The 27,701-nt window shown below is 33.2% G+C and overlaps 1 protein-coding gene across 5 annotated transcripts in view; it reads left to right on the plus strand.

Annotated features, from left to right (window-relative positions):
* Diaph3 (diaphanous related formin 3) overlaps positions 1 to 27,701 on the plus strand; it is a 492,745-nt gene that overhangs the window by 224,791 nt on the left and 240,253 nt on the right. For all 5 annotated transcript variants that reach the window (XR_012436212.1, XM_074043284.1, XM_074043286.1 and 2 more), the window contains 3 exons: positions 9,031 to 9,126; positions 15,530 to 15,624; positions 19,740 to 19,841. Coding sequence is in view for 4 of the 5 variants with exons in the window: in XM_074043284.1 (XP_073899385.1) it covers positions 9,031 to 9,126; positions 15,530 to 15,624; positions 19,740 to 19,841 (293 nt within the window). In the remaining variant the exon portion in view is untranslated. The remainder of the gene's footprint in view (positions 1 to 9,030; positions 9,127 to 15,529; positions 15,625 to 19,739; positions 19,842 to 27,701) is intronic.

Genomic DNA, 27,701 nt, shown 5'->3' on the forward strand with positions numbered 1-27,701 from the left:
TACTTGGTTTTTTTCTGAAATTTATCTGCAAAATCTGTTAAAACTTTCTTCAGCCTTTTTTTCCCTCCTTTTATTTTATCGTTTTTACATTTACTTACATGTCTATACATTGTTTGTGCCATCTCCCCCCACCGCAGGCAGAACCAGTTCTGCCCTCTTGTTCTCTGATTTTGTTGAAGAGAAAACATAAGAGATAATAAGAAAGACATATCGTTTTTGCTAGTTTGATATAAAAATAGCTATACAGAGAGATTCCTAAAGTTACTTACATGCTTTTGTGTATTATAAACCACGTCTCTACTTCCTGGTCCCTTCACTTATTGGCCTTTGCCAGTTTAAGATTACTGTATTTGTTCCTCAACAGGGAACGCATCAACCACACTCAAGTTTTAGGTTTCCTTTCCTTTCCCTATTTCTCCTATGCATGTTCTCCCCTTAGTGCATGATGCATGTCCAATAATATTTCTGCATTTATTTTGGGTCTATAATCTGCATATGAGGGAGGACATGCAATTTTTGGCCTTCTGAGCCTGGCTAACTTTGCTTAAGATGATGTTCTCCAGTTCCATCCATTGACTTGCGAATGACAAAATTTCATTCTTCTTTGTGGCTGAGAAAAATTCCATTCTGTGTAAGTACCACATTTTCTTGATCCATTCATCGGTTGTACGGCATCCTGGCTGTTTCCATAACTTGGCTATTGTGAATAGTGTGGCAATAAACATGGGTGTGCAGGTGCTTTTGTAATAACTTGAGTCACATTCCTTTGGGTATATTCCTGGAAGTGGTATTGCTGGATCATATGGCAGAGTTATGTTTATTTTTTTAAGAAGCCTCCATATTGTTTTCCAAAGTGGTTGCACTAGCTTACATTCCCATCAGCAGTATAAATGTTTGCCAACATTTGTTGTTGGTGATGTTTTTGATGCTAAGCCATTCTAACAGGAGTGAGGTAGAATCTTAGTGTGGTTTTGATTTGCATTTCCTTTATGGCCAGAGATGGTGAGCATTTTTTCATGTGTTTTTTGGCCACTTGGATTTCTTCCTTAGAAAAAGTTCTGTTTAGTTCAGTTGCCCACTTCTTTATTGGTTCATTGATTTTTGGAGAGTTTAGTTTTTTGGGCTCTCTGTATATTTTGGCTATCAGTCCTTTGTCTGATGTATAGCTAGCAAACATTTTCTCCCACTCTGTGGGTAGTTTCTTCAATTTAGAGACCATTTCTTTTGTTGTGAAGAAGCTTTTTAATTTCATGTAATCCTATTTGTCTATCCTTTCTCTTAGTTGCTGGGCTGCTGGAGTTCTATTGAGGAAGTCCTTGCCTTATACCTATTGTTTCCAGAGTATTCCCTGCTCTTTCATGTCCTAACTGTAAGGTTTTGGGTCTGATTTTAAGGTCCTTAATCCACTTTGAGTTGATACTAGTACAGGGTGACAAGCATGGATCTAGTTTCAGTTTTCTGCAGGCTGATAGCTACTTTTCCCAGCAACATTTGTTGAAGAGGCTGTCCTTTCTCCATCATATGTTTTTGGTGACTGTGTCAAAAATAAATTGGGAATAGCTGTGTGAATTCATATCCTGGTCCTCTATTCTGTTCCCCTGATCTTCATACCTGTTTTTTTGCCAGTACCATGCTGTTTTTATTGTTATGATTCTGTAGTATAGTTTGAAATTGGGTATTGTGATACCTATAGCATTGCTCTTTTTGCTCAGTATTGCCTTAGCTATTTGTGTTTTTTTGTGCTTCCAAATGAACTTAACAGGGTAGATTTTTCAGTCTCTGTGATGAATGCCATTGGAATTTTGATGGGAATTGTGTTAAACATGTAGATTGCTTTTGGTAGTATAGCCATTTTTACTTTGTTGACTCTTCCAATCCATGAGCATGGGAGATCTTTCCCTCTTCTGTAGTCTTCCTTGATCTCTTTCTTCAGTGGTTTGTAGTTCTCTTTGTAGAGGTAATTTTCATCCTTTGTTAAGTTTACTCCTAGTTATTTGATTTCTTTTTTGAGGCTATTGTAAATGGAATTGTTTTCCTGTTTTCTTTCTCAATTTGTTCATTGTTGGTGTATAGAAAGGCTATTGATTTTTTTTAAGTTGATTTTTCATTCTGCTACATTGCTGAAGCTGTTTATGGTGTCTAGAAGTTTTTGGGTGGAATTTTTTGTGTCTTTGAGGTATAGGATCATGTCATCTGCAAGTATGGATATTTGACTCTTTCTATACCACTTTGTATTCCTTTTATTTCTTCTTCTTGCCTTATTGCTCTGGTTGGGAATTCCAGGACTGTGTTGAATACGAGTGGGGGAGTGGGCATCCTTGTCTCATTCCTGACTTTAAGGGAAATGGTTTCAGTTTTTCCCCATTAAGTATGATGTTGACTATAGGTTTGTCATATATAGCTTTTAGAGTGTTGAGTTACATTCCTTCTATTCCTAGTTTTCTTAGAGCTTTTATCATGAAGTGGTGTTGAATCTTATCAAAGGCCTTTTTTGCATCTATTGAGATGATGAAGTGGATTTTGTCCTTGCTTCTATTTATGTGCTGTATTACATTTATAGGTTTGCATATGTTGAACCATCCCTGCATCCCTGGGATGAAGCCGACTTGGTTGTGGTGAATAACTTTCTAATAGGTTGTTGGATTATGTTTGCCATGATTTTATTGAGGATTTTTGCATTGATGTATATTCAGGGAACAGAGAATATGTGTTTCTATCCTGATTATTTTCCATGTAGTGGTTACCTAGCTATTTATTTATGTGCCTTGAAATATTAAAACTAGATTTGACAGAAAGAAAATAAAGGAATTTATACAAATAGGGTTTTCAGCACCAAATCATTGTCTATTTTGTCAATAGTATATTGCCAACCTAAAAAAAATTATACTAAGTTTTTCTTTCCCAGTTTATTCTGTGTATTCTTCCTCCATGGTATCTAAATCTTCTATGAACCATAGTAGTATATCAGAACCACCAACTGTATTACCTCTAAGACATGCATTTTCCTTTTGCAACCACTTATTTTCCAGTCATGAATTATTTCATTCACTCTGTATTGCTGAGTAACTGAACACTGTCCAAAGTAACTGCCCTTCAAGAGATAGCAGTGGGTGAACTCTTTCCCTTTTGAATTATATATTTAATTTTTCCAAAACTTTGAATCCCACTCATTGCATTCAGGAGACCAAGTGTTTCTCTTCTGTCCCTCAGTCCTGTTCACCTTCACTTACTCAGCAAACATGTACAGCAGGGGAAAATTGGATCATTTGTTAATGCAGATTGTGGGGCATCATCTTTCTCTTGTGTGTTGGTTACAGACTGCTGTCCTTATATGGATTCTCTCAGGATGCTCTAGGCCAGTTATGTGGTGGGCAAAGACCTGGTCTCAGATCTGGTCAGTGCCCACTTCTTTTTTTGGCCTTCTACAAGTAACTTACATTCTCTTTGCTTAGGTTTCCTCATCTGTAGAATAACAAGATTGAATTCCATATCAGTGTGCTGTTGTACTTCTGAAATTTATACGTTTGATACTTTTTATTAGTCCCTTAGAATCTCAATAGTTAGAAAGCAAGGACGAAACACAATCACAATTATATAAGTAATTCATAGGTGTCTTCCACTCCTCTCCATTTTAAGACTGTTAGGAGCTCATATATTTTATTTCATAAATATGTTACTGTTTAGTAGTTGAATTTAGTGGCTTCCCTGAGTCATAGAATAGTAGCTTATAGTTGCTTATTTCATTCCTTTTTATTCTCTTAAGCCTAGTATAATGTAAGTAACAAAAGTAATTCATTATAAATGTTAACACGTAAAATTTTTATAATGTTTGTATTAGAGTACCAGAAAAATTAGGTCCTTAATATTAAAATAATTGTCATAAGATACATTTAACCAGTGAGTACCAGCAAAATATAAACTATTATTGATAGCATTTTCTTACGTAAAATACTCCATCATGAAAAGAAAAAAAAAGTTCATTTCTTTCACCTGTTTTTTTTTTTTTAATCACGTTTGCCTCTACTACCTAACTACACATTTATAAATGTATATTCTAGGTTTTAAAAAATTGTGAAATAGTGTATAATAAAATTTATGTGGAATCTAATTTCTAAAAAAGGTCACATTTTAAATCAATCTGATTAGAACATAATGGAAAATGAGCTGGAATAAATGTATAATCATGTACCATGGAGCTATAATTTTAATGGGAAATACAGTATGAAAGAAAAGATTTTGAAGAGATTCTTTATATAATTTTGCTACTATTTTTGAAACTTTGAAAACAGAAAAAGAATAAAATAAAAATAATTAAAAAAGACTTTTACAGTTCATGGCTCTTGGCTACATGGAAAGTTTTGTCATCTTGGACTTCATTCTGACATAAAGCCTTTATAAAATGCGGCATATACTGTGTTAGTGATCAGAATCATTTTTGAACAGTATTAATCTTCTCATGGAAAAATGGAGCCTTATACAGCATCTCTTGGAAGTAAGATTAAACACAGACCTCTAATGGCAAAATAGCTAAATCACAAGTATAGATGGAATGAATAGTCTGACTTTATGATTCAAAATTTCATGGTAATCATGAGAAAAATCTAGCCTTGCAGTGAAAGTGAATTTGGCACTTGCTTTAGAAGAGAGAGTCTATCAATGTACGGAATTGGATGTGAAGTTTGCTTTACTATTGGCTGCTGAGTACTGAATGAAGGAACATCTTCCTTCTCTGTCACTGTGCAGTAGGAATGCATGAACGTAATCAAAATCTCATTTTTCTATCGTAACTTCTCTTAGAGAACAGCATCACCATGTAATAAGAGTGACTTAAACCATAATTTCAGTACATACTATGTGGTGGGTTCCTATGCAGAACCTGGTATCAAGATTTCAATCCCAAGTCTCCTACAGAGACCTTCATGTTAGTAGTTCAAGTAATGTTGCCAGCATGGTAACTGAAGTTATAGTTTGTGTAAAAAATTTTTTGTAGCGCTGAGGATTGAACCCAGGGCCTTGCACATGCAAGGCAAATGTTCTACCACTGAGCTACATCCTCAGCCTTAGAAACTATTCACATTATATGTACTCCTTTGTTCTTACTCCTCTTCCATGAATCCTTTTTATTATTGCTCTGTCAGTTCATTTTCCATTGCTATCATAAAATAATATGAGACAGGTGATTTATAAAGGTTTATTTACTTCAAAATTTTTGAGTTTCGAAAGCATGTTGGTGTCATCTGGCTCTGGGGAGGATCTAAGGATGCTTGACATCATGGTGGAAGCTTGTGTGAGAGGAAGGGTTCACATAACAAGACAGGAAGCCAGAGAATGACTAGATAGAGGTCAGTTTTGCTCTTTTGTAACAACTGTCTCAGAAGAACTAACCAGTCCTCCCTAAGAAATACCTTAATCCTTCTGAGGGCAGCGCTTCCAGGGACTTAAGGAATCTCTGCTAGGTCCTACCTTTTAAAGGTCTCACCACCTCTTAGCATCATGAGATTGGGGATTGTGTTTCAACATAACTTCTGGAGGGAATACTCAAACCATATATAAAATATGGTAGATGTCTACATTTAATTAATGCTTTGGCAGGAACTTTTGAATAAACATCTTAATGGTTTTTCCATTTATTTGAGACAGCATATTATTTCGCTGAATTTTTAACTTTTCTCAAGATGAAAGAGATTTTTTTTCAAACCAAGTCCATTTGATTAAATAGACTCATTGACTGATATATATCAATATAAACATTTGAACTTTTTGTTGATTCCTGTTGTTTTCTTTGTTAGAAAGTTCTGCTTCCTATCTGTCGATATTTTCCATATTTGCTTCCTATCCTTTGGTTGTATAGACATAAAGAAATTGAATAATACCATAAATTTGTTGTATAAACTTAATAAGAATGTATCTTTCCAGTTTTCCTTTTAAAAAAGCAGAATTGGTTAAAATTGCTTCATTCTTTGGAAAGTCAAGGTTGCTTATAAACTTTATTTTTTTACTGTGTTAATACTTCTTATCTACTAGATGAGAATATTGGAGTCAGGTAATCTTCATTCTTTTATCAGATCTGTTACTTAAAATTACTTATACTAAACAATATTTTTTTCAATTTGATGATGAGTATTGCAAGTATTGTATAAGAAATTTAAAGTTTAGTTAAGTGCAGTAAATGTTTAAAATTTAAAGTTACTTGTCACTGATTTTTTTTTCTTCAGATGGAGAATGTTTTAGAATGTGAGGATATTGAGAAAAATCAACTTTAAAAATTAGTCTGCTCTTCTCTTGGGAATAAAGAAAACTATATATATATATATGTATATATATATGTACATATATATATATACTTTTGATATGGGGGCATGGTAAAGCACCTGTATAGGAAGCAGGAGGCCCTGAGTTCAAATTGCAGTACTGCCCCTCTTCCAAAATGTATGCATATATTATATACACATATATCTGTATATGTGTGTATGTCTTTGAATCTGGCATGTTTTGCTTAACATGATGTTCAGTTCAGTCTATTTTCTTGTAAGTGTCATTACTGTGTTCCTCTTTGTGGTCAACTAATACTTCATTGTACACATATACCATGTCTTCTTTCTGTATAAGGCAGTAAGAGAAGACATTGCCAGTAAGCTTTAATAGGATTCTTCTGTATTTTGATAAAGATACTGCAGTTAGTGAAAGTGGGGAGACTAGTTAGGAAGCAGTGGTTCAGGTGAAAAAAGATGGTAGCCCCCAGAAGATCAAAGCAGCAGCCAGTAAGGTGTTGAAGAGTGTTCATTTTGCTTAATGTTTTGGATTTAGAATTGACTGGAGTAACTAATGGATTGGATGGTTGTGAGAATAATAATGCAAGCTTTTTGACTTGAGCAACTACATTAAGAGTTCCAAGTAGAGATGTTGAGAGTAAGCAGTTGGATATTCAGGTCTAGAATCCAGAAGACAGATATGACTTGGACCACTAATTAGTATAGTTCCCACTGCAGATGCTACTTTGGGAATCCATCCATTCTGTCCATTTCGGTTGCTGTTGCCCTTGAGAAGGGAACCACTTACTCTCAGGTTACTGTAACTTTCCATCTTGCCTCTCAAACACTGCTTTTGCCTGTCTTTCAATTCACATTCAGCAGCCTGAGTCTTTCCAAAAGTGTAGTTCTCTTGATGGTCTCTCACAAGGTGCTTAAATCTCCAGTGGCTCCTTAGTACCACCAGAATAAGATTCAGATTTCTTTACCTGATGTAAAAGGTCTTGCATGATTAAGTTTCTGACTTATTTCTGGCATCTTTTTATTTCCACTGAGTAGTCTCTACTCTTACCATTCTCAGGCATTTCTTAGTTCTTCAAATTTTTGTACCTCCAAATTCAATCTTCTGTTATCTCTGTCTTCCCCCTCACCCCAGACCCTGCCCCACGTCTCACCTGGCCTTCCTCTTTTTCCTTCCAAGCTTTCCCATAGGTATTATTTAATCCTATAAAGACTAAATTTGACAAGTATAAATTATGATGGTCTTCTTTTGTAGCTCTTCCCAAAAGATCACCCAATTATCCATGTCTTTTCATTGCTATTTATTTTACAGACATCTCTATTGGTCCTTAAATTTTGGGAGTCTGTGATTCTTTTTAGTCTATAATTACATTTAAATTGCCTAGCAATCTCTTTTAGTTGGTGCTTAAGAAATATTCTTTACTAAAATGAAAGAATGATTAATTTGATAACAAATTGAAAATTCAATAAAGTTTATGCAATATCTAAGTATAGTTTAGATGTCTTTAGGAAATCTAGCACAATAAATATACAAGGTATTTATGAGGAATACTGTGCTAATTTAATAATTATAGAAAAACGCAGGCCATGATCATGATCGCTAAGTTCATTGTCAAGTTGTCAATTATCATTAAGTCTATTTATGAATCCCTTACAATTCAAATAATATTCAACTGGATTTTCTTTTTACAACTTTTGAATTACTCTATAGTTGATATAAAAATAATAAGTGACAAAGGTGACACATTTAGAAAAGGATGAAATAATTTGAACAGCCAGTTAATAAAATATAATTCCTTAATACTTAATACCAAGTGATGATAGTAAGGGTGGTACATAGAACAATGGTACAGAATTAGAAGCTCAGAAAAAAACAGGACTAATTATGTAGATAACAAGTATAAAAGGGTAATTTAAAATAAATTGAGAAAGATGGTTGATTCATAAATGATATAAAACTAGTTAATAAATGTTTTCAGAAGTGGTAGTTTTGATTCTTACCTCCTACTATGTAATAAGACATAGAATTATAATGTACTTCTTTCTGACATAAAATAATAGAATTATAATGAACCACATTGTACATATGAAGATCTTTCAACTAGTTGTAAATTTAAATTTATTTTCCCCATGTTTTTGATTTATCTCTGCATATCTACCTAAACACTTTGGTTCCCTATTCTTTGTTTTGAAGATCCTAATTTTATAAGATCCATAAACTTGAGAACTTTTGTCCACAGACACAAACTAGAGATGGATGACAGGAATGCTGTGTTAGTTTTAGCTGTTAATGATACTGCACTATAACCACCAGTCATATGTATTGTTAGCATAATATGTTTATTGTTACATATTTCTATCAAAGTAGCTAAATTAATTCATTAATTTTTAGAACAATCAAGTAAAATGAGATGAGTATCAAAATTTGACTCTTTTCCAAAGATTTTTGTAGGATTTATATTTTTAAATAAACATGGTATAGCACACATAAACAAAACCAGCCATATAACTTTTAATATTTTTAGGACTAAATTCTTAATATTCCTGTTAGCCCTTCAAATATTTAGTAGTTTTTCTAGCTTATAACCAGTACTTATCTGAAACAGTTTGAGTCTTAGGATATATATTTTATTATTTTTATTACTGTCTTTTGGAAGACATATATTCCTTAAGCTTCTTTGGTGAAAGAAAGTTCACTTTCTGCCCTTTTGCATTTGAATGTCCTACTGTTTCTGACATAGATCTATCCTTGACTTTACAGAGAAAAGAGATGAGGAAGATTTTGAAGAGAAGAAAGCTATTAAAAAAAGAATTAAAGAACTTAAATTTCTAGATTCTAAAATTGCCCAGAACCTTTGTAAGTATCATATTTTTAATGATATTAAGTTATCAAAACGTATATTGTTAGTGTCTTTAAATTAGTTCATTTTATGACTTGTTTTTCATTTTGTTATTTTAGTTTCATTGTTTGAATAATAAATTCAAAGATAACCTTCCTTTATGCATATTATGAGATTAAATTCTTTAAAAGATTACTGCATAATAGAAAATAAAAGGATTTAGGTTGAAATTCCATCTCCTATAACTGAAACTACCTTTTAAAGTTCATCTTTTAAGTGTGAAAATAAAGACATGGAATTCAGATGACATCATGTTTTGAAAAAATGATAATGTATTACTTCTTTTATATCTGTAAATCTCTATTATTTGTGATAGTTGATCACACATGAAGGTTGTTAGAATATTAATGGAAATTAGGATGATGAGACAAATGAATTCCATTAATCCATCTGAGCAGTTCAAAGCCTTTCCTCAGAAGTACTGACTACTTTAGATTTAATTACTGTTACAGGAGCTAAATACTTGCTGTTGAATTGTCTTCCTGCCTGAATTATTTTGAGAGAAGGAAGCAAATGATTTTGCTTCTAACTCATTTCTAAGGTCTTCTTAATTGCATGGAAGCTACTCTTTGGAGCTGATACAATATAACATTATATTTTTTTCTAATGGTGCAACAAGGGTATAATATGGAAAATCTGGAGCGAAGAAGAATGAAGAGAGTTAACATGACTTTTTGTGTGACCCTTCATTATTACATGCATCAGTTGAGCTTTTAGCAGTATTAGAAAAAAAAACAGAAGGGATAATGATCTATGGTATTGATTAGAGCAGTAGGTGCAGAAAGTAGAGTTGATCTTCCTTTTAAGTTTTTGAAGTTACTCTCCTTTATTCTCAATATGAGAGAGGCCAATCTTTTTCTTACCATGTAGGCTAAGGTAAGATCCACATGTGATTTTATAGAGGCTTTAATACTACTCAATTTTCAGTCCTCTTTTTCTAGGTGCAAATTGATAGGACAGCCTTACCTCTTTCAAGTTAGGTATCACCATGTCACATGCTTGGGCCAATGACAATGTAAATGGAGGTGACATCACTTTGGGATGGAAGCTATTAACTGATAGTGTGAGAAAGTCCTCTGGTCTCTTTCCATTGGGACCTAGTATGGCAGTCAGTATAGTGTCCATCATTGTGATAAGAGGATCGTAATTAATATAGCTCTGATATAGCTCTCTGATGTGGGATGGACTGATTTTCTCAATTGTAAATAATTGGTTTTTTTCTTTTGTGCATGCTTGTTACACTACTGAAAATTTGGGGCTTATTACATGATGCATGTACATCAGGAAATTTCCTCCCTGCAAAGGCATTGTTTCAGCTCAAAGCACTGCACTATTAACTTAGATAATGTAAAAAAGTTCTGTACTCTGTGAACTCAAAGGTGATTTTTGTTTTGAAAATTATTTATGGCCTACATTACAAACTTCTTGTCTTCATGATTACCAACTTTGTTGATTCTTGAAAAATTATTTTGAATAATAGTACTTTCGAATGGATCACCTATGATAATTTTATTTAAATATCCGTTTCGAAGTTGAATAATTAGCTTTTTGGACAGAGTTATCTATTATAAATTACAGAGCATGTGCTAAATAGTTAATAGCATGTACAAAGAATTACTGACTACCTTTGCATTCTAGTTCTGTATTTTTCCCCTTCCTTTTTACTAACACACTCTTCCATGTGTGTATTAGCATTGATATTATGGATAGAGAATCTGGTTGATTTCAAGATTTAGTTACTCATTTTGAAAACAGCCAATAGATATAGGGTATATCTACTGTTTTACAGAATACAAGGATCCTGTTTGTATTGTTTGCTTCATCTACAGGATATATAGATATAGATTTGGATAGATAGATATCTATATATATACAAACATATATATATGTTTGTATGTGTGCATAAATATATCTTCGATTCATTTAGTTGAGAAGTAGGTTTTATAGTACTAGATCAATAGATCAGGGATTTATAACATGTCATATTATGTAATCTATTTTAAGATTATTTTTGCCCGTTTGGATTATATATTTTGAAATTGTTATGACTTATAGGCTTTATCAGCCTATAAAGTTTACTGTAATCATAGTTGGATTCACAGCTGGGTTTTATAAATAAAATTCATGTGTTGATACACTGAATTCTGAGGAGACCCTTGTTTAGAGAGTAACAACTGTTTCTGAAGGAGACAACTTTGAGAAAATCTGTGGTTAATACTAAAATACTAACACTAAAATAGAGACTCACTTCCAAATTTTAATGAAGTGAAAATGGCGTGTCTGCACCAAATTTTTATTCAGCACTAAAATATTCTATAGAATTTTGAGAAAAGCTTTGAAAAATCACTCATTTATTTAGCTTGTTTAAGTAAAGGTAGCTTAGGTTTCCCATTTTTTGAGTAATAAAAGTTTTGAGTAAGACTCTGGGTTCATCTTTAATGAGACAACTCCAAAATCAAGAGAAGTCTCAGGAGTTTCACAAAATTCATGTATTTTAGTAGATTCTTGTAAAGTGAGCATTAGACCTATAATGGGAGAATCCCAGGAATCTACAAATTAGTGTAAAGGTTTAAATATTTATAAATTCCCTCACAGAAAACAAGCACCAGTGGTTCCAAAATCTGCATACTTGACACTCTTTAACTGAACCAAAGCTTTCTACTGGGATCCACATAATCACACACTGAAGGATAAGATGTATATTAGCGAAATGATTCATTTTCAATGGGCTTTTTGAATGCTTTTAACTGATTATCTCTTATGTGATTCTCAGTAACTTTTAAATATTTTCAAAATGGTCTGTACTTGTCTACTTAATTATTTGTTAGGCATTAGGTTATTTTCAACTCCTGGGTATTTTTTCTTCATAGTTGTTACAGTTTTGGAAATTGTCTTTACAAACATCAATTTATTCAAAGCAATTAAAATCTTAATATGATCTTCAGAAATATGTGTGCTTAATAGCATATGGTATTTTAAATATAGAAAAATGCTTGAAAGTAGAGAAGTGACAAACTGGGAGAAAGTAAAAGAGATTAAGATATTTCTGCTGAGTAAAAACTGTTAACATTTTCTTTTCTGGTTTTTATGTATTACTTATGAATGTTGTGTTATTTATATGTTTGTTATTTATTATATATTTACATGATTGCATAAATGAGATCATGTAGTTTTAAAATCCACAATATTAATTGTTCCCCAAATACCACCCTCACTTCTCATACCAGTTATGAGTTCAGAGATTCCAAGACCATTCCCAGGCTTGATAATTACGAAAGGACTTACAAAGCTCACTCAAGTAATTTCATTTTTTTGGTAAGCTTTATTTCAGTAACTGTCTAATTAAAATCTATTGAGGAGAAGGTGCTTGAGTTGAGTCCACAAGAGGTCCAAGGTGAAGTTTACATTCCCCTCCCCCACTGGAGTTGTGGATGGCTCTGACTTCTCCATGCAGTGATATAAAACAATACTCAGTGTTGCCAACCAGGGATGCTCCCTTGGTTTTCAGAGTTTTTCCTGGGACTTGATCATTGTTGAGCCCCCATATGACTGACCTTAGTTTCTAGCTCTCCCAGGGAGAGTTGACACTGGATGATTCAAAGCCCACATCATAAATCTTATAGTTAGTATGGGACTATCTAATGTGACTAAATATCTTTGGGTAACAGAGATGATTTTGTCTGGCAGGATGTTCCATGGGTATAGTGTAGCTCACAGGCACAGAGGGCAAAGGTCAGACTTCACAATATTATGCTTTTATTCATTTTCCTTTCATATTTTTCATTTAAATGTATTTTAGTTATATTGTTATGATCTATATTACACATATGTGTGATTTATCAAATGAATCATACAATATATTAGTAAACAGCCATAGCTAAAGAAAACATTGCTCTATTTTAGAGGCTTATTTATGAACCTGTCCAATTTTATCACTCTCACCGTGAGAAGTAACTTTATTCTGAATCTTCAATTAAGCATTAATTTTCTCTCTCTCTCTCTCTCTCTCTCTTTTTCGTTTGCAATTTTACCAAACATGTATATGTTCCTAAACAATGAGTTCATTATTGACTGGTTTTGAATTTTACGTAAATAAAACAATGCATTAAGCTATAAGATACTCATTTTCATTTCAGTGTAGGATTAGATTCTTTTTTTTACTTATTATTTTATTAGCATATAATAGTTGTATGGGAGATACATTGTGATATTTACATATGTGTTTAAAATATATTTTAGTTAGTTTTACCCCTCTGTCATTCTCTCTCTTTGCACCTCCTCCCCCTCTTCTTAGAACAATTTCAACAGGTTTCATTCTTCTGTGTTCATATATGGCTACAAAACACATCCACCTCATTCCCCATTTCCTTGTTCCCATTCCCCTCCCACTGGTACCTACCCCCAGAAAAGATTTAGTTTTCACTTGTGACCTTCATTTTTAAAAATTACGTATATATTGATAGTCCAAGGGGGTGTTGCCGTGGTACCTGTATATATCGTGCTTTTATCAGATTAACCCTTTTCCCTCTGTTATTTACTCATTCTCTGTCACCATGCTTCCCTAATATTCAACAGCTTACTGTTCAGTGCATTATATTATATTCATTTATAGATGAGTTGTTTCAATATTTTTCATTCTCTAACATTTTTCTTTCACTCCCACCTAAGATTACATTCTTTGAATGCCACGTTTTTTTCATTCAATGTTTGTTTGACATTTGGATGACCTTCATGATAAATTTGATTTACTGCCTGTTTTATAAACAAAGTATTTTGCTTATGTATTGTCTGTGTGGGTGCTTTTCTACTATAATAGCTTAGTGGTTGTATAGCTGTGTGTCTGTGTTGCTTAAACCCAACTTTAAGTGTTTACTGTTATGTATTTGTACCAATTTATTCTTCCTCCAACAATACTTGTGTGTCCCTGTTTGACAGTCTCACCAATGCTTAAAATTTTACAAGGTTTCACCTTGCTGTTTTCATTGATCATGTTTGGGATTTGTTGACTTTCTTCATCTGATGTTTTGTGTCTTTCTATAATTAGGAAAAATTCTGAGAGTTTACTTTTCAAATACACTTTTTGTCTTTTCTTTGTGGGTTATGTTTGTATCCCCTCTTGGATTTTTTTTTAGATAGCCTTACTCATTTTCTATGTCTCTTGGCCTAGTATTTTTCCATCTCTTTGTCTACTTGTGACACATTTTGGAAGACTTTACCTTTGTTTATATTTATCCTGTTTAATTCCATAAATATCTAGATCTTTTAGATCCTTTATTCCATCTTACTCTTGTAATATTAAGGAGCATAGACATCTATATTTTTCTTGCATAGTCTCCCCAGGTTTGTGACTTTTCCTGCTCAAAAACATGTGACTAAACCTAGTGGTGAGAACACAGTTGCCCTTGTTGATCAGTAAGCAATAACTACCATTCTCAAGCATGAGAAGCCTGGTTCATAAAAGGAGCAGTTCATGTCTTCTGAATTTTAGGAAAGATAATGTCTTATATACAGTTGCCTATAAACCAAATGACATAAAAGTTCAGTGAATAAAACAAAACAAAACAATGGGTTACTGGTCTTGATGGTCAAGAAATGACCTTACTTGAACATGGAAAGAATAGTAATATAAGGGAACTAGCAAAGCATTATATCTAATGTTGTGAAAACATCATAATATACCTCAAAAGCTCTTGAGAAGACCATTAAACAACTGGTTATCTATGTATTAATACAAAAGTAAATAATGTTGGAATTCTCAGTAATGATTTATCCCACCTAATCCATTTAGATAAATTCTCATGACAGTTTGTTTTCTAAAATGTAATATTTTAAGATTTAGTTACATTTAAGATTTAGTTACAAAAGCTATATCTCTTGTCTAAAATGTTTCTGAACAGTAAAGTGCTGTTATTGCTTGTTGAAGTATTAATATACTATGTAGCAGTTGGAAAAATTTTCCAACTGTTTAGTACCCCTAGAAGTTATTATAGAAACCAATATTTTGACAAATATTTCATTTACATACAATTATCTTTTTTCATTACAATGTGATGTTTTATAGTGTAATGAACATATTTTAGTTGTTTTAAATTACATGAAAATTGGCAACATTCCCATGTTAGGCAAATAGCTTTTGAAATCAACCTTGTGAACTATGTAACAGTAAAGGATAGTTATCTAAACTCTAGTCTAGAACTGGAGAATAACAGAAAATGTACGAATGGAAGTTTTCTCCACAGCTGTCTTACATGTATGCATTTGTTCATTTTGCTAATTTACTTTTGATTTTATAAGTAAAACTACTTCTCAGATTCCTTTCATTATTCATTATGAACTTTTATCTCACCCTCTCTCTCTTAGCAATCTTCCTGAGTTCTTTTCGGGTGCCATATGAAGAAATTAAAATGATGATACTGGAAGTAGATGAAACACACTTGGCAGAGTCTATGATTCAGGTAAACAAACAGGCAAAGCTTAAGTTCCAATATTTTATTGCAAACTTCTCTTTAAATAGAAATCTGTAAGTGAAGCAAAATTCTTAACCCAAATCATTCAACTGGAAAATCATTGCAGCATAATTAGTTTTAGCCTTACTTGTGCATTGCCAGGAGATAAACTCTGCATCTTCTTTTTACTGCAAACTAAATATAATGCTATCAAAATGATTACATTTCAATTATTTTAAATGACTTTCAGAAAGGCAACTTGTTTCATTTTTCATACATGTTTTTGGTTTTGTTACAGTTAAGACTGATGATATGTAGGTTTAAATTTGTTTTATATCCTTTGTAGATTATGTTTCTCTTAGGATTATTGAGTTGCATTATTATTTGATATACAAAATGGAGAGAGTTTTTATTTAGTTACTTTTTCTAACAAACAACTCTTCCTTGGGTCATTGGTGCTGCTATGAGTGGTAGGGACTGTTTGCATAGTACTCTGAGTTTATTCAGAAGGCTAGAAGATGTTTTAAGAGTTTTTTACTTATAGTATTTTTTAATGACTCTAGTATAATACCAAAGTTACTAAATTCCACATAAAATATTAAGTATGTATATCTTCATAGAATTTAAAACTGGACAATCAAAACTCAAGTTTTTTGTTGAGAAAATACATTTAACTTGCCACTTTTTCTGATAATGTGCTAACAAAATGTTATTTTGGCAATAAGAAGAAATCAAAGGTTATTTTTAGTGATTAAAATTATTTTAAATGTTTTAACTCATCAATAAATGATACCTAAAGAAGTTGTTCCAAGTTTTGCCTCCCTTACCTTATCTTCTAAGTGTGCTCTCATTTTTGATTTGTGCTGTGAATCTCTGAGATTCATAAACTGCTAATTCTACATCTTTCTTTAAGCATTCTTTTCTCTCTAGAAGCTTTTTTTTTTTCCTAATTGGATTTTTGTCTTTATTGTTGTTGATTGTGTATGTGGCTTCTTGCTGGGAGCAGATGCCAAGTTCCTCCAAGAAAATTTTTCTGCTTAATACATGTTTGTATTTCTTATAATGAATTTGTTAAATATTTACAAAGTTGCTTTTAACTTGATTGCATGAATGTTATGGATAATCATGTGGTTTTGTCATCTAGACATAGAAAAATAGTCACTTTCATTTTTAAATCCATGTCGAAGTAGATTCAGCTTTGTATAATTTCTCAATGTATTAGTTTTCTGTTGCCACTATGACAATTCACTACAAACTTAATAGGCTAAAATAATGCAAATTCATCATCTTACATTGCTTTAGAACATAAAGCTGGCATTGGTCTCACTCTGATCAAGTAAGCTGTTGGCAGGCCTGTGTTCCTTTCTGTAGGCTGAAGGGAAGAGTGTTTTCCAACTTCTCTTGGCTTTCTGCCTTCCTCAACTCATGGACTCCTTCCTTCATCTCCCAAGCAGCAGCACTGCATCCTCTGCATTTCTTTCATAATCACTTCTCCCTCTCACTCTCTTACTCTGTCTCCCTCTTCTACTGTTAAGGACTTTTGTGATTACACTGGACACTGAGATAATCCAGGATAATCACCTGGGATAATCAGCTTATAGCAATCTGGATCCATCTGTAGCTTTAACTCCCTTTGCTATGTAACCTGATATTTTCATAGATTCTGAGGACTGGAGGTTGGGGTGGGTACTGTTATTCTGCATTCCGTCCTTAAATATAAAGGAGGTTTCATGAGTTTAAAACCTGAAGGACTTTCAGACATATGGAAGACCTTCCAAATATTCATTAAAATAAGAATCTTATGCTGTTTGAACTTTAATTCCAAAATTTATTCCTAACTCTCACATGAAGTACTGCTCAGCTTCAACAGGGTGTACAAACAGAAAATTACGTTGTAATAATCACCATTTGCCTATCTGTGTTGTCTGGCATGATTTAATTTAAGCATATTTAGTTATTTTTTCATAGGTCAGTGCTATGTCATTTTAATGCCATTTTTGCAAATCATTCTTTTCCATTTATGATAAAAACAGGGCTAGGAGCATGGCTCAAGTGGTAGAGTGCCTACCTAGTAAGCACATGGTCCTGAATTCAAATCACAGTACCCCTCTTCAAAAAAGGCTATGATTACTAAATAAATGCATATACATCTGTCCCATCAGACTTTTATTAATTCTTTTGGTATTATTTTATGGTGTACGCCATGTGCTGAGCATTACACTAGGCTCTATCAAAGGGAGAATTCATGGTTTTGGAATTAATATTTTGTCATGGAAGATGACATAACATATTTAATTATAAGATATGCATAGCTTTATCAAGACTGGTTTAGAAGTGGAGAGTCTGTTGCAGGAATGCCCTCTGTTGTGTATGTGGGACTCAGGGTACTTAAAGGTTGAATAAGCCACAGATGTAGAAAAGAACAGGGTGATTGAATGAAAAAATGTAAGGCAATTATTCTAGCAGTAATAACACTGTGAGTTGGGAGTCTAATGAGGTGCATTTAGACAACTTGTAGAATTTATTTTAATAGGACCTTATGATTTGTAGGAGGCATGGAAAATTTGGTAAGGGGAAAACAGGAAGTTTTGGACAGTACTCTAACAAATCATGATAACTTCTCACCATGAAATGCAAAAATGAGTGAAAAATGAATGAATTTCTGATGAAAGGTCAAAAATCTATGTATATGTTAACTAAAATACCCACAAAGATTTGATGGCCATCTAAAAGAAGGCTAAAGAAATTCAGAGGCCTACTGTAATAAATAGCTCGGAAGATCTAATTATCAACTAGAACAGTTAAGAGAAAACTTAAATACCCAGGTCTTTTGGTCTTAGGTGATTTGACAAAGAGAATGTTCTGATTTATGTGACAAATCACATGCTTTTATTGTTTTCATTCCCTTTGCTAGTGTTAATAGCGACTACTTTTTCTAGGGGTGATCTTAATTTGCCACTTGTTTTTGTCCAGTAAACCAAGTTTTTATCCAAAGGTACACAGTAGTCAGTAACTCACTAAACTACTTTTGATATATAACACCGTCTAACACTATTGTAAACTAATAACACTTCTTGGGGATGTTTTTTTCTGCCAATTTGTATAGCATGCTATACGGTTAATTATAATTTGGACTTTAGGTTTGTGGAGAATTTACTGACATTGTAATTTGGAATTCTGAGTACAAACCACTTTTTTGCCCCTTAATTTTAATATCAATATGCTAACTACTCATAAGAGTCTTATGGTTGGTTATATTTTGAGATAGAGGATGCACGTAGACTTTGTTTCAGGGATTGTTTCATCGTTTGAGTTCTATTGGGAGAACATAATTACATATATTCCCCTGATGTTTTTTGAAGCGGTTGTGTTGTGTAAGTGTGTATCTTAGAAAGGCTGTGCATGGCAAAGGAATCAGAGCAGCCAAAAGAACCCATGGTTTCTAGACAGCAGATGATACATGTAAAGTGCTTGTAACTCATGGGCAGTTTATGTTCATGAAGAATCTCTTTATGTGCTTTTTATCTGCAATGTACGTCATCTTGTGTTTTCAATGCCTTTCAAATGTTTTCTTTGTCCTTGTTTTAGGGTTATTTTCATCTTTTATTAATAAAACATAATCATAACAGTTAAATCTTGTAAGCATTGCCATAAAACTTCCCTTGATTTCTGTTCTTTCCCTTGCCTTTTGGTACCAATATGATGATTTCTTTTATTCCTCTGAATAAAGTATTAAAATATATTTGGCTTTGCCTGAAATTTCTGATTTCAATTCCCTAAAGCTGAAATGTAATGGATCACATTGGTCCAGGTAAGAAAGCTGTTCTGTTGGTATAGGTTGAGTTTTTCTTTCTCAATTATAAGCTAATCAAATAAACATTCACTAGTGCTTGATTTGAATGTGTAGTAACTCGAATATTGGAAAGGAAAATTGACTGTTTTCAAGATGCGTGGAATGTTCTGTAAAGCTTAGTATAAGGGAGGTTTTCTAGGAAAAAAATAAAAACAAAAAAGAACTGAAGGTTAACTTCACTGATATCCTTTCCCTAGTTTATTAATCAGTATTCCTAGAATTTAAGAACTATATTTAATGAAGACACTTTCTCTTGGTTTTAAATTTTTAGAATTTAATAAAGCATCTTCCTGATCAAGAACAACTGAATTCATTGTCTCAATTCAAGAGTGAGTTTAACAACTTATGTGAACCTGAGCAGTTTGCTGTTGTGGTAAGTACTGTGTGTCAGGGTTAAGTAACTCTCTGTCTCTTCCTCCCCTCTCCCTCTCTTCTTCTTCCTCTTCCCCTTTCCCTGTCTTCTCCTTTTCTCCTCCTCTCTCTTCTCTCCATCTTCCTCTCTCCCTCCCCCCACCTTTTGCAGTTCTGGTGGTTGAACTCAGGACCTCAGTGTGTGCTACACAGACACACTATCACCTGTTAGCTCTTGTTTGAGGAGGATTTTTGTACTGTGAAAAGCAAGAGAAAGAAAATGAGAAGTTTTTCCACATCACTATTATTCACACGAACATTTAATGTTCCTTTTGCTTTTTTTAAACCTAAGAATATTTCAGAAATTAGCTTGGTTTAAAATAATATATTGAAACTCTCTCCTTAAATGAAACCCAAGAGACTTTGAAAAGTATATATATAATTTTTTAAGTTCTGTATTTCAGGTTAAAATGTAAAATGAAAACTATACTCCTTATGAATAGAATATATTTATGATTTATTCTAGAGCTTTGCATCCCAACATATTGCAAGAGTAGCTATAATTTCTTGTTTTAATCACTCACTTGAGTTCACCTCATGGTTTTGACTCTGAAATTAAAAATATAGTTTCTTTCTTGGCAATGAGGGTGAAAAATGAATTCATTTAACAAAATCTTCAAGGTAGCTTGATAATCATCTTGTTCTACCCTCGTATTTTCAAGAAGCTGGGGTCTAAAGAGGTGAAAAAACTTGCCAGTGGTATATATTAGCTGTATTGCAACTTAAAATGAAGATTTTTATCAAGCTCTGTCTCCTCTGCTTTTCCTTCTACATTAAATGATCATTTTTAGGTTGATTACACTAATCATCATAATACATTAAAGTACTGATTTAAAAATAAGATTATTTTTCCCTTTTCATTTTTAATTGTATTACCTATCCCCCAGCGCCAGATGGAATTGTATTTGATATAATTTTGAAAACTCAAATTGGCTAATTTACCCAGTCCATCTCTACTCCATATTGGGCCTGTTGTTGTCCTTTGCTCTTAAACTCCTTCCTGCATCTCTAAACTAACACTACTATGCTCCCTACCAGTGACAGTCAAAGAACAAAAGACAAGTGAAGAAGCAGGGCTTTTCCTTACTCTCATAGTCCTGTTATTTTTGTTATCAAACTTTTAAACTCATTTCCTTAAAAACAAACATTTTTTTATACCAGTTCTCCAGGTTATTCTTCCTGTCATTTTTAATTTTTCTCCCCATAATTCCTTGTTTGCTTTATTCTAAATTACCAGGCCACCTTGTCTACCATTCATCCCTGTTTGATACTTAACTTGCCATGTCTTCTATATGAGAATAGGTAAATAAGGGAGAATTTGCATTAAATTTTTAAACAAAGAGTGACTGCTGATATTTTTCCCATATCCTTTGAATCTTGTGTTTAACTTATATGTAAAATAGTTTCATATCCACATTTAATTCTCCCTTGGAATTGGAAGCAAAATTCTTTAAAACTGACATACCTGTTTTTGATGGTTGTCAATGTAGCATAGATAACATGAGTATTTTTACAAAACTAAGGGTCTAGTTGTTCATCTGTTATTTCTAGTATTTCTAAATTGTAAGTACCTTCCTGAAACTAATTTTCCCCTTTGCTTTAATGACTTGACATGGGCCCCCTGTGTGTAGGAGCATTTTTAAACGGTTCTAGAGCTGACTATCCATGTGTGTGTGATGTAAAGGTGTGATAGTGGCTGATCCAGTATTTTTTTTTGGGAAAAAAAAATGTTTTTTTTTGGTGTTGCTTGGGCTTGAAACCAGTGCCCCACACATGCTTAACATGGGCTGTATCACTGAGCTACACGCCCAGCTCCGATTGTTTTAAGATTATCTTTACTTTTATCTTTTTCATATCTTTTGTTTAAATTTGATTTTTAACTGACACATAAATAATTGGACATATTTATGAGCTATAGTGTTATGTTTTCGTACATATATATTATATATTGGTAAAATCAGGGCAATGAGCATATCTGTCACCTACATCATTTGTATGTGGACTCAATATTAGAAATATACTATTTTTAAAATACAAAACTAAAATCCAGTGGGATGAATTCAGGGCTTTAGAGTTTATTGATTTTTTTTTTTTATACTTTTTGGGTGGTTGATCAAATATTTCATTTTGTATGTTTTTTTAGACATTTTGGTATATGAAAAAAAAAAACACATTGAAAAATCTGAACAAGCTGTCATTTAATACCTAAGAGATTAGAGTTCTGGCCAAATGGTATATTTGAGAAGAATATCCTGGGAGGTGATTGATACTTAAGTCTTTTTGTATTGGCTTGTAATGAATAAGACTAATTTACATGCTGGTTTTTTTGGTTTAGTTACTTGTAGAGAACACTGATGTACTTCATTGAAATATTCTTTTCCCTGGACAATCGCCTAAAAAGATTTCTCATTACAAAATTGGTTTACATTGGAATGCAGTAGCCTCCCATTTTGTTCATTTAATTTTTTATCTATAGATTAAGAAGTGAAAACATACTACCTAGAAACTATCACTAATGGGATCAGAAGATTTCTTCTTTTCCACATTAATCCTACCAACCCTCACCCATCCCTGGTAAAGTATCACCTACTTTCCAAAGATTGGTTTCATGGAGCAGAACCTGAGTTTAGTCGTATGACTGCAGAATTTCTTTGATCAATAAGCCATTAGGTAAAATCACTGTGTTCATAGTGGCATGGTTTTAGCTGTGTGAGAAGTGATTTATGTAAATATTCCACGGAATCAGAAGATTAGCTGAAGTTTGGAAAGAGGCCTAAAAATTTGCATCTGAAGCTTGGTGTACTAGGCTTTCTTTGATTAAAAATTCTAGGTTTTTGAGTATTTGTCTCCATATTATTTAATGCTGCTAATCTGCCTGTTCTTCAAAGGAATCAAATGTTTGTAGGAAGATTGAAGGGAGCAAATATCCTATTCGTGTACTGTATTTTGACCTGCTACCATTTGGTGTCACTGTAGGGCAGGGCTTTTAAACTTTGTGCACTAGAGGCATCTTTTTATGATTTTTTTAAAATGAAAATGGTGTAGGAAATTCTTTCATACCATTCTGCATTAAGAATGCCCTCTTTAAAAATATACTGTAATATTCTTATTGAAAAATATCCAAATAACATAAAAATAATGAATATATTGTGAATGTCCCTCTTCCTACTGTCCAAGTTCACTTCAAACAAATTGTCATTCCTATCAATAGGACTTCTAGTTCTTTTTCTCTGTATTTACCAATGTATCCATGTTCATGTAAACATTTTTAAAAGGACATTTTTTGAAACATTTTTGCCATACTTTTTTCATGTTATACTCTTTTTAAGTTGTTGTGTGTTTCATATCCCATATTATGACTTTTCCTTTAATCGTTCTCTTAATGAAGGGTGGTTACTTGCCCCCAACCAGGGTTCTATTGGAAGAAAAAAATCCTGACTGTATCTTTGTGTGTATATACATAGTACAGTTTCTCAGTGTGGTGCAGCTTTGAGTCCTAGCTGTCCATCTCATGAGCTGCATGAATTTGGATATTCACTTTACCATGCCTCAGTTTCTTTATTCATGAAATAGGATTCTGTGTCCTTTTTCTCCTATAACAAGTTTCTGCAAACATAGCGCTCCCAACAACACAAGCCTATTCTGTCTGGAAGGAAATCCAAAGTCCAGAGTGGGTTAGCTAAGCTACCTCTGTTGAGGACTGTAATTTTAGAATTTTTTTCCTCAGACCTTTCCAAGTGTCTAGAGGCTGTCCACATTCCTTGGCCCATTGTCCTGCATCACTTTTACAGCTTTTTTCCTTACAGCTTCTTCTCTGACTCTACTACTTCCCTCTAAAAATAATTTTGCGATTAAGTTAGACTTTGCAGATAATCGAAGATAACCTTCCCATTTGCAGGGTCTTTTAGGATATCTCTAAATTCTTCTACTTTTTCCCGTATGAGGCAGAATATTAAAACGTTTTGGGGATTAGGATGTGGACATCTTTGGAGGACCATTATTCTGCCTACCATAGAGGCAAGAAAGGCCTAGCTATATTGCATTGTTCACTGTATTAAATAAATTAATATTATAAATATGTATAAAACATCATGCAACCATAAATTCTAAAGTTTAACTTTCGTTATTAATTATCTGATTTCTTCAGAAAATAGTCCCAGAATTTGAAATGTTAGGTCAAAGGGCATTATAAGTTTTTTTTGTTTATTTTCCCTTTGTGAAACAGGGTCTTAAACATAGCCCAATTCACCATCCTCCTGCTTCAGCCTCCCAAGCGCTAGGATTACAGGAATGTACCTCCACACCTTTCTGGCATTTTAAATCCTGATAGTTATTGCCGAATTGCTCTTCCATAAGGAATTAACTATTAATTATATAAGTGAGCAAACTTTCCTTACACCATCTCCAATACTTAATATTATCTTCTTTTTTGACTTTGTATTTCTCAGTTATTGATGAGATTGAGGCAGTCATAATATATGTACTTGTTATATTTCTTTTTAGATTTGTTTATTGAACTTGTTTAGCCATTTTCCTATTACATTTCCTTTCCTTGTGGTTTGTATCACCTCCTTTCATTACTGCACTCTACTCCTTTGTAAATATTTGCCATTTTTCTCAGTAACTCTTACTTGGCCTTCCTCTTATTCATGATGCCTGCTGTACTTTTCATTTGTGATGTTTGGCTTTAAAAGTGAACCGAAATAAAGCGGACATGTTACTCACTTACTGATAGGCATTTGTGTTCTTCTAGGTTCACAATTGCACTTTGTACATAATAGGGACATAGAAAATAGCAATTGGTTGATTAATTATTTGGTATGATAATGTGGAGAATTTTGAAAAAAATGTAAAAAATAAAAAATGAAATGCCTGTGTTTATATTTCATACCTTAATTATTCCTTATAACCTTTACATTATGTCTAAAATTATTTGATTAGTGTTAGGCCTTTAAGGAAAGTTTCATTGAGATATAGCTGACATGTATTTAAACTATAGTTTGATTAACTTTGGTATAGAGTAACATATTCAATCATGACAACGAACACATTCATGATAATGAGCATACATGTTACTCTGGAATGCTTCCACAGCCCTCTCTGCAATCTACTACCTTTAAATGAAATAACTCTTGCCATCTTTTTTCAACTCATTTCTTACTTTTGCTCTGTGCTTCACCTTTGCTAAAAAATTTTGCTATCCTCTGAAGCAGGATGCTCAGGATTGTCACTATGCTTCCTTTCCTTTTCCCATTGAGGAAGTCTCCAGGAAAGCTTTTTTAGCACTCCTTGTGTTTTATAGAAAACTAAGTATCTTTCTTCTTTGCTACTTCAGTACCCTGTGCCTATGTTTAAATGTCTTACTGCACTGAATGTAAGTGTTGTTTTACAAGTCAGAGTCTTCATTCATACTCTCAACTCTTGTCAGTGTATGTCATCACATCTTTATATATGGCATATCTTCCAGCACATGACAACCACATGACAATGGTTCAAAGAATTTAGGAAATGAAGAAGAACTGAACAAAGAAGATGCAAAAACATAGCAAGAGCAATAAGATAAAGACATGTTTTTACACTTTAAAAAAATTATTTTTTAAACAATTGTTTTAATTTTATAAAATACAATATAGTCTAGATAATATCTCTATAAGAATGGGTTAGTTCACAAATAGGACAAGAAACTGAGGACAAAAAAAGTCTGAATTCACATTGTTTTGTGTAATAGAATATAACTGGTTACTTATAAGCTTGTATAATATTCATTCTGCTTTTGTTTATTACTGTACCATAAAATGGACTTCTTGATTCTTCTTGAACTCAGAAGGCCATGTTGTTTGAGTGTGTGCATACCTGTGACACTCTATAAAACACTTCTTTTTTACTTAATGTTTTTAGTTTCTGAAAGTGCTGTAAGAATCATGGTTCATGGAAATACCCTTAGAGAAGACCGACAAAGATAGATGAGGATCTTAAAAAATACCTTTGCTGATCTTTCCCAGGCTAAGTATCTCCAAACTTTTCCTATATTTCTTAGGTACTGACTATTTAAGTACTTTGCAAGGGTCCAGATACAGCATCAATCTTGTTTCACAGTTATTCCTTTAAAACTCTCAACAAAAGATGTGCAGTTAGTCTGAAGTAATTTCTTGAAGAATATACTTAATAGAAATATAGAACAGGAAGATAGAAGAGATCCTGTCCTGTGGTGGGACCAGTGGGAGGGGCAAAGATAAACAGAAATTAAAGGAAAGTGAAGATGGTCCATGTACTTTGTATATGTGTATATAATGAAACCTGTGGGGGATGAGAAAGAATGATGGAGGGAGTGTTTCTAATTAAAATACACTATAAACACAGACATATGTAAATGTCACAATGACTACCCCCTGTACCTCCAATGTATGCTAATAAAAATGTTTTTATGAAAGAGAACCCATTTGGGACTCTGACAATCCCTTCTTTCTGTTGTCTTTAATATTATCTTCTGTCTCGTCTGTCAATTACATAAAATGTGACTGTTGACAGTCTGAAGTTGGCAGAATCTACTGTCTTCTCCTGGAAATACCAGTTCCACTCACCCACTGCTGCTGCTCTTCTGTATCTGCCAGTTGTCTGATGTTCCCAACTTTGCCGTGCTTTTTACAGACTCATCTACAGTCTCTCCTCACACACTGATAACATTTCTTTGCAATCATAAACTATTAATACGTATATTCACGGCGGTTCAAGTCTTAGAATTATGTTTCAGTTAGGACTGCAAGCATCCTGCGCTTGTTTTCAAGACTTTAGTTTGCAGTTCTTGATGCGCTTATAACAGGACCAGGGCTCAATATAAGCTCACTAGTGCAGTTGGCTTTTGTCTCACCTATTCAGGGCTTATTAATTTAGCTTACTTTGAGTTATCATTGATTTTTAGCCTAAAATTCTTCAGATGTTTAATGCTTGTATAATTTTTCTTTTGATCTGATTCTGCCTTCCATCTCATGCAACTGCCTAAGTCAAAAGAGTTGCAATGCTATTTGAACTCCTAATTCAACTGAATTGTTGTTAAAGTAGTTAACATCAGCTATCAGCTGAAAGATAATTTTTATATTGTTCATTCTAATTTCTTCTCTGAAGTTCTCACAGATTTCTTCCAAATGCTACATATGCTGTAGAGTTACATGTTGACAAAATCCTAAAAGGCCATCCACATTTTCTTTATATGTATAATTGGCAGTAGAAAATAGCACATAAGAGGTCTGGGAGTGTGGCTCAAGTGTTTGAACACCTGCCTGCCAAGTGCAGGGCTCTGAGTTCAAACCCTAATAATGCCCCTGCCAAAAAATGCATGAGGTATACCAATGTAACCAAATATTCTGACATTAACAGAAAATTAGAAACTTTTTATAGCTGTATGTAACACTAGATTCACTATTAGTAGTTTGGATATATTTATAAACTTTCCTCATATAAATTTGAGCTCTCATTAGATAATTTTGAAGAAATGCCTCCAGGTAGCAACTTTTCCTTGGGTGTAGATCTCAGCCTTTTGGTGTAACAAGGGCTTGGGTTTCATGGATGGACTTAGGCTTTGAGATTATGTTGGTAGCTGTATTACTGTCTGATATTGTTTGTGTGAATACTTTATGTCATTCATCCAGAAATCATTAATTCATTGCTCATTTATTTGACAAGTATTTATTGAACACTGCGCTAGAGATTACTCTAGGTGCTGAGGATTTTTTGCAGTAAGCACCTCTTTTCTTTCTTACATTTTAGTTTTGCACAGTAACAATATACACATAATTAAAGATATAATGTCAATTAGTAACAAATA

This window comes from Castor canadensis, chromosome 10 (assembly GCF_047511655.1).
Source record: "Castor canadensis chromosome 10, mCasCan1.hap1v2, whole genome shotgun sequence".
Classification (NCBI taxonomy): domain Eukaryota; kingdom Metazoa; phylum Chordata; class Mammalia; order Rodentia; family Castoridae; genus Castor; species Castor canadensis.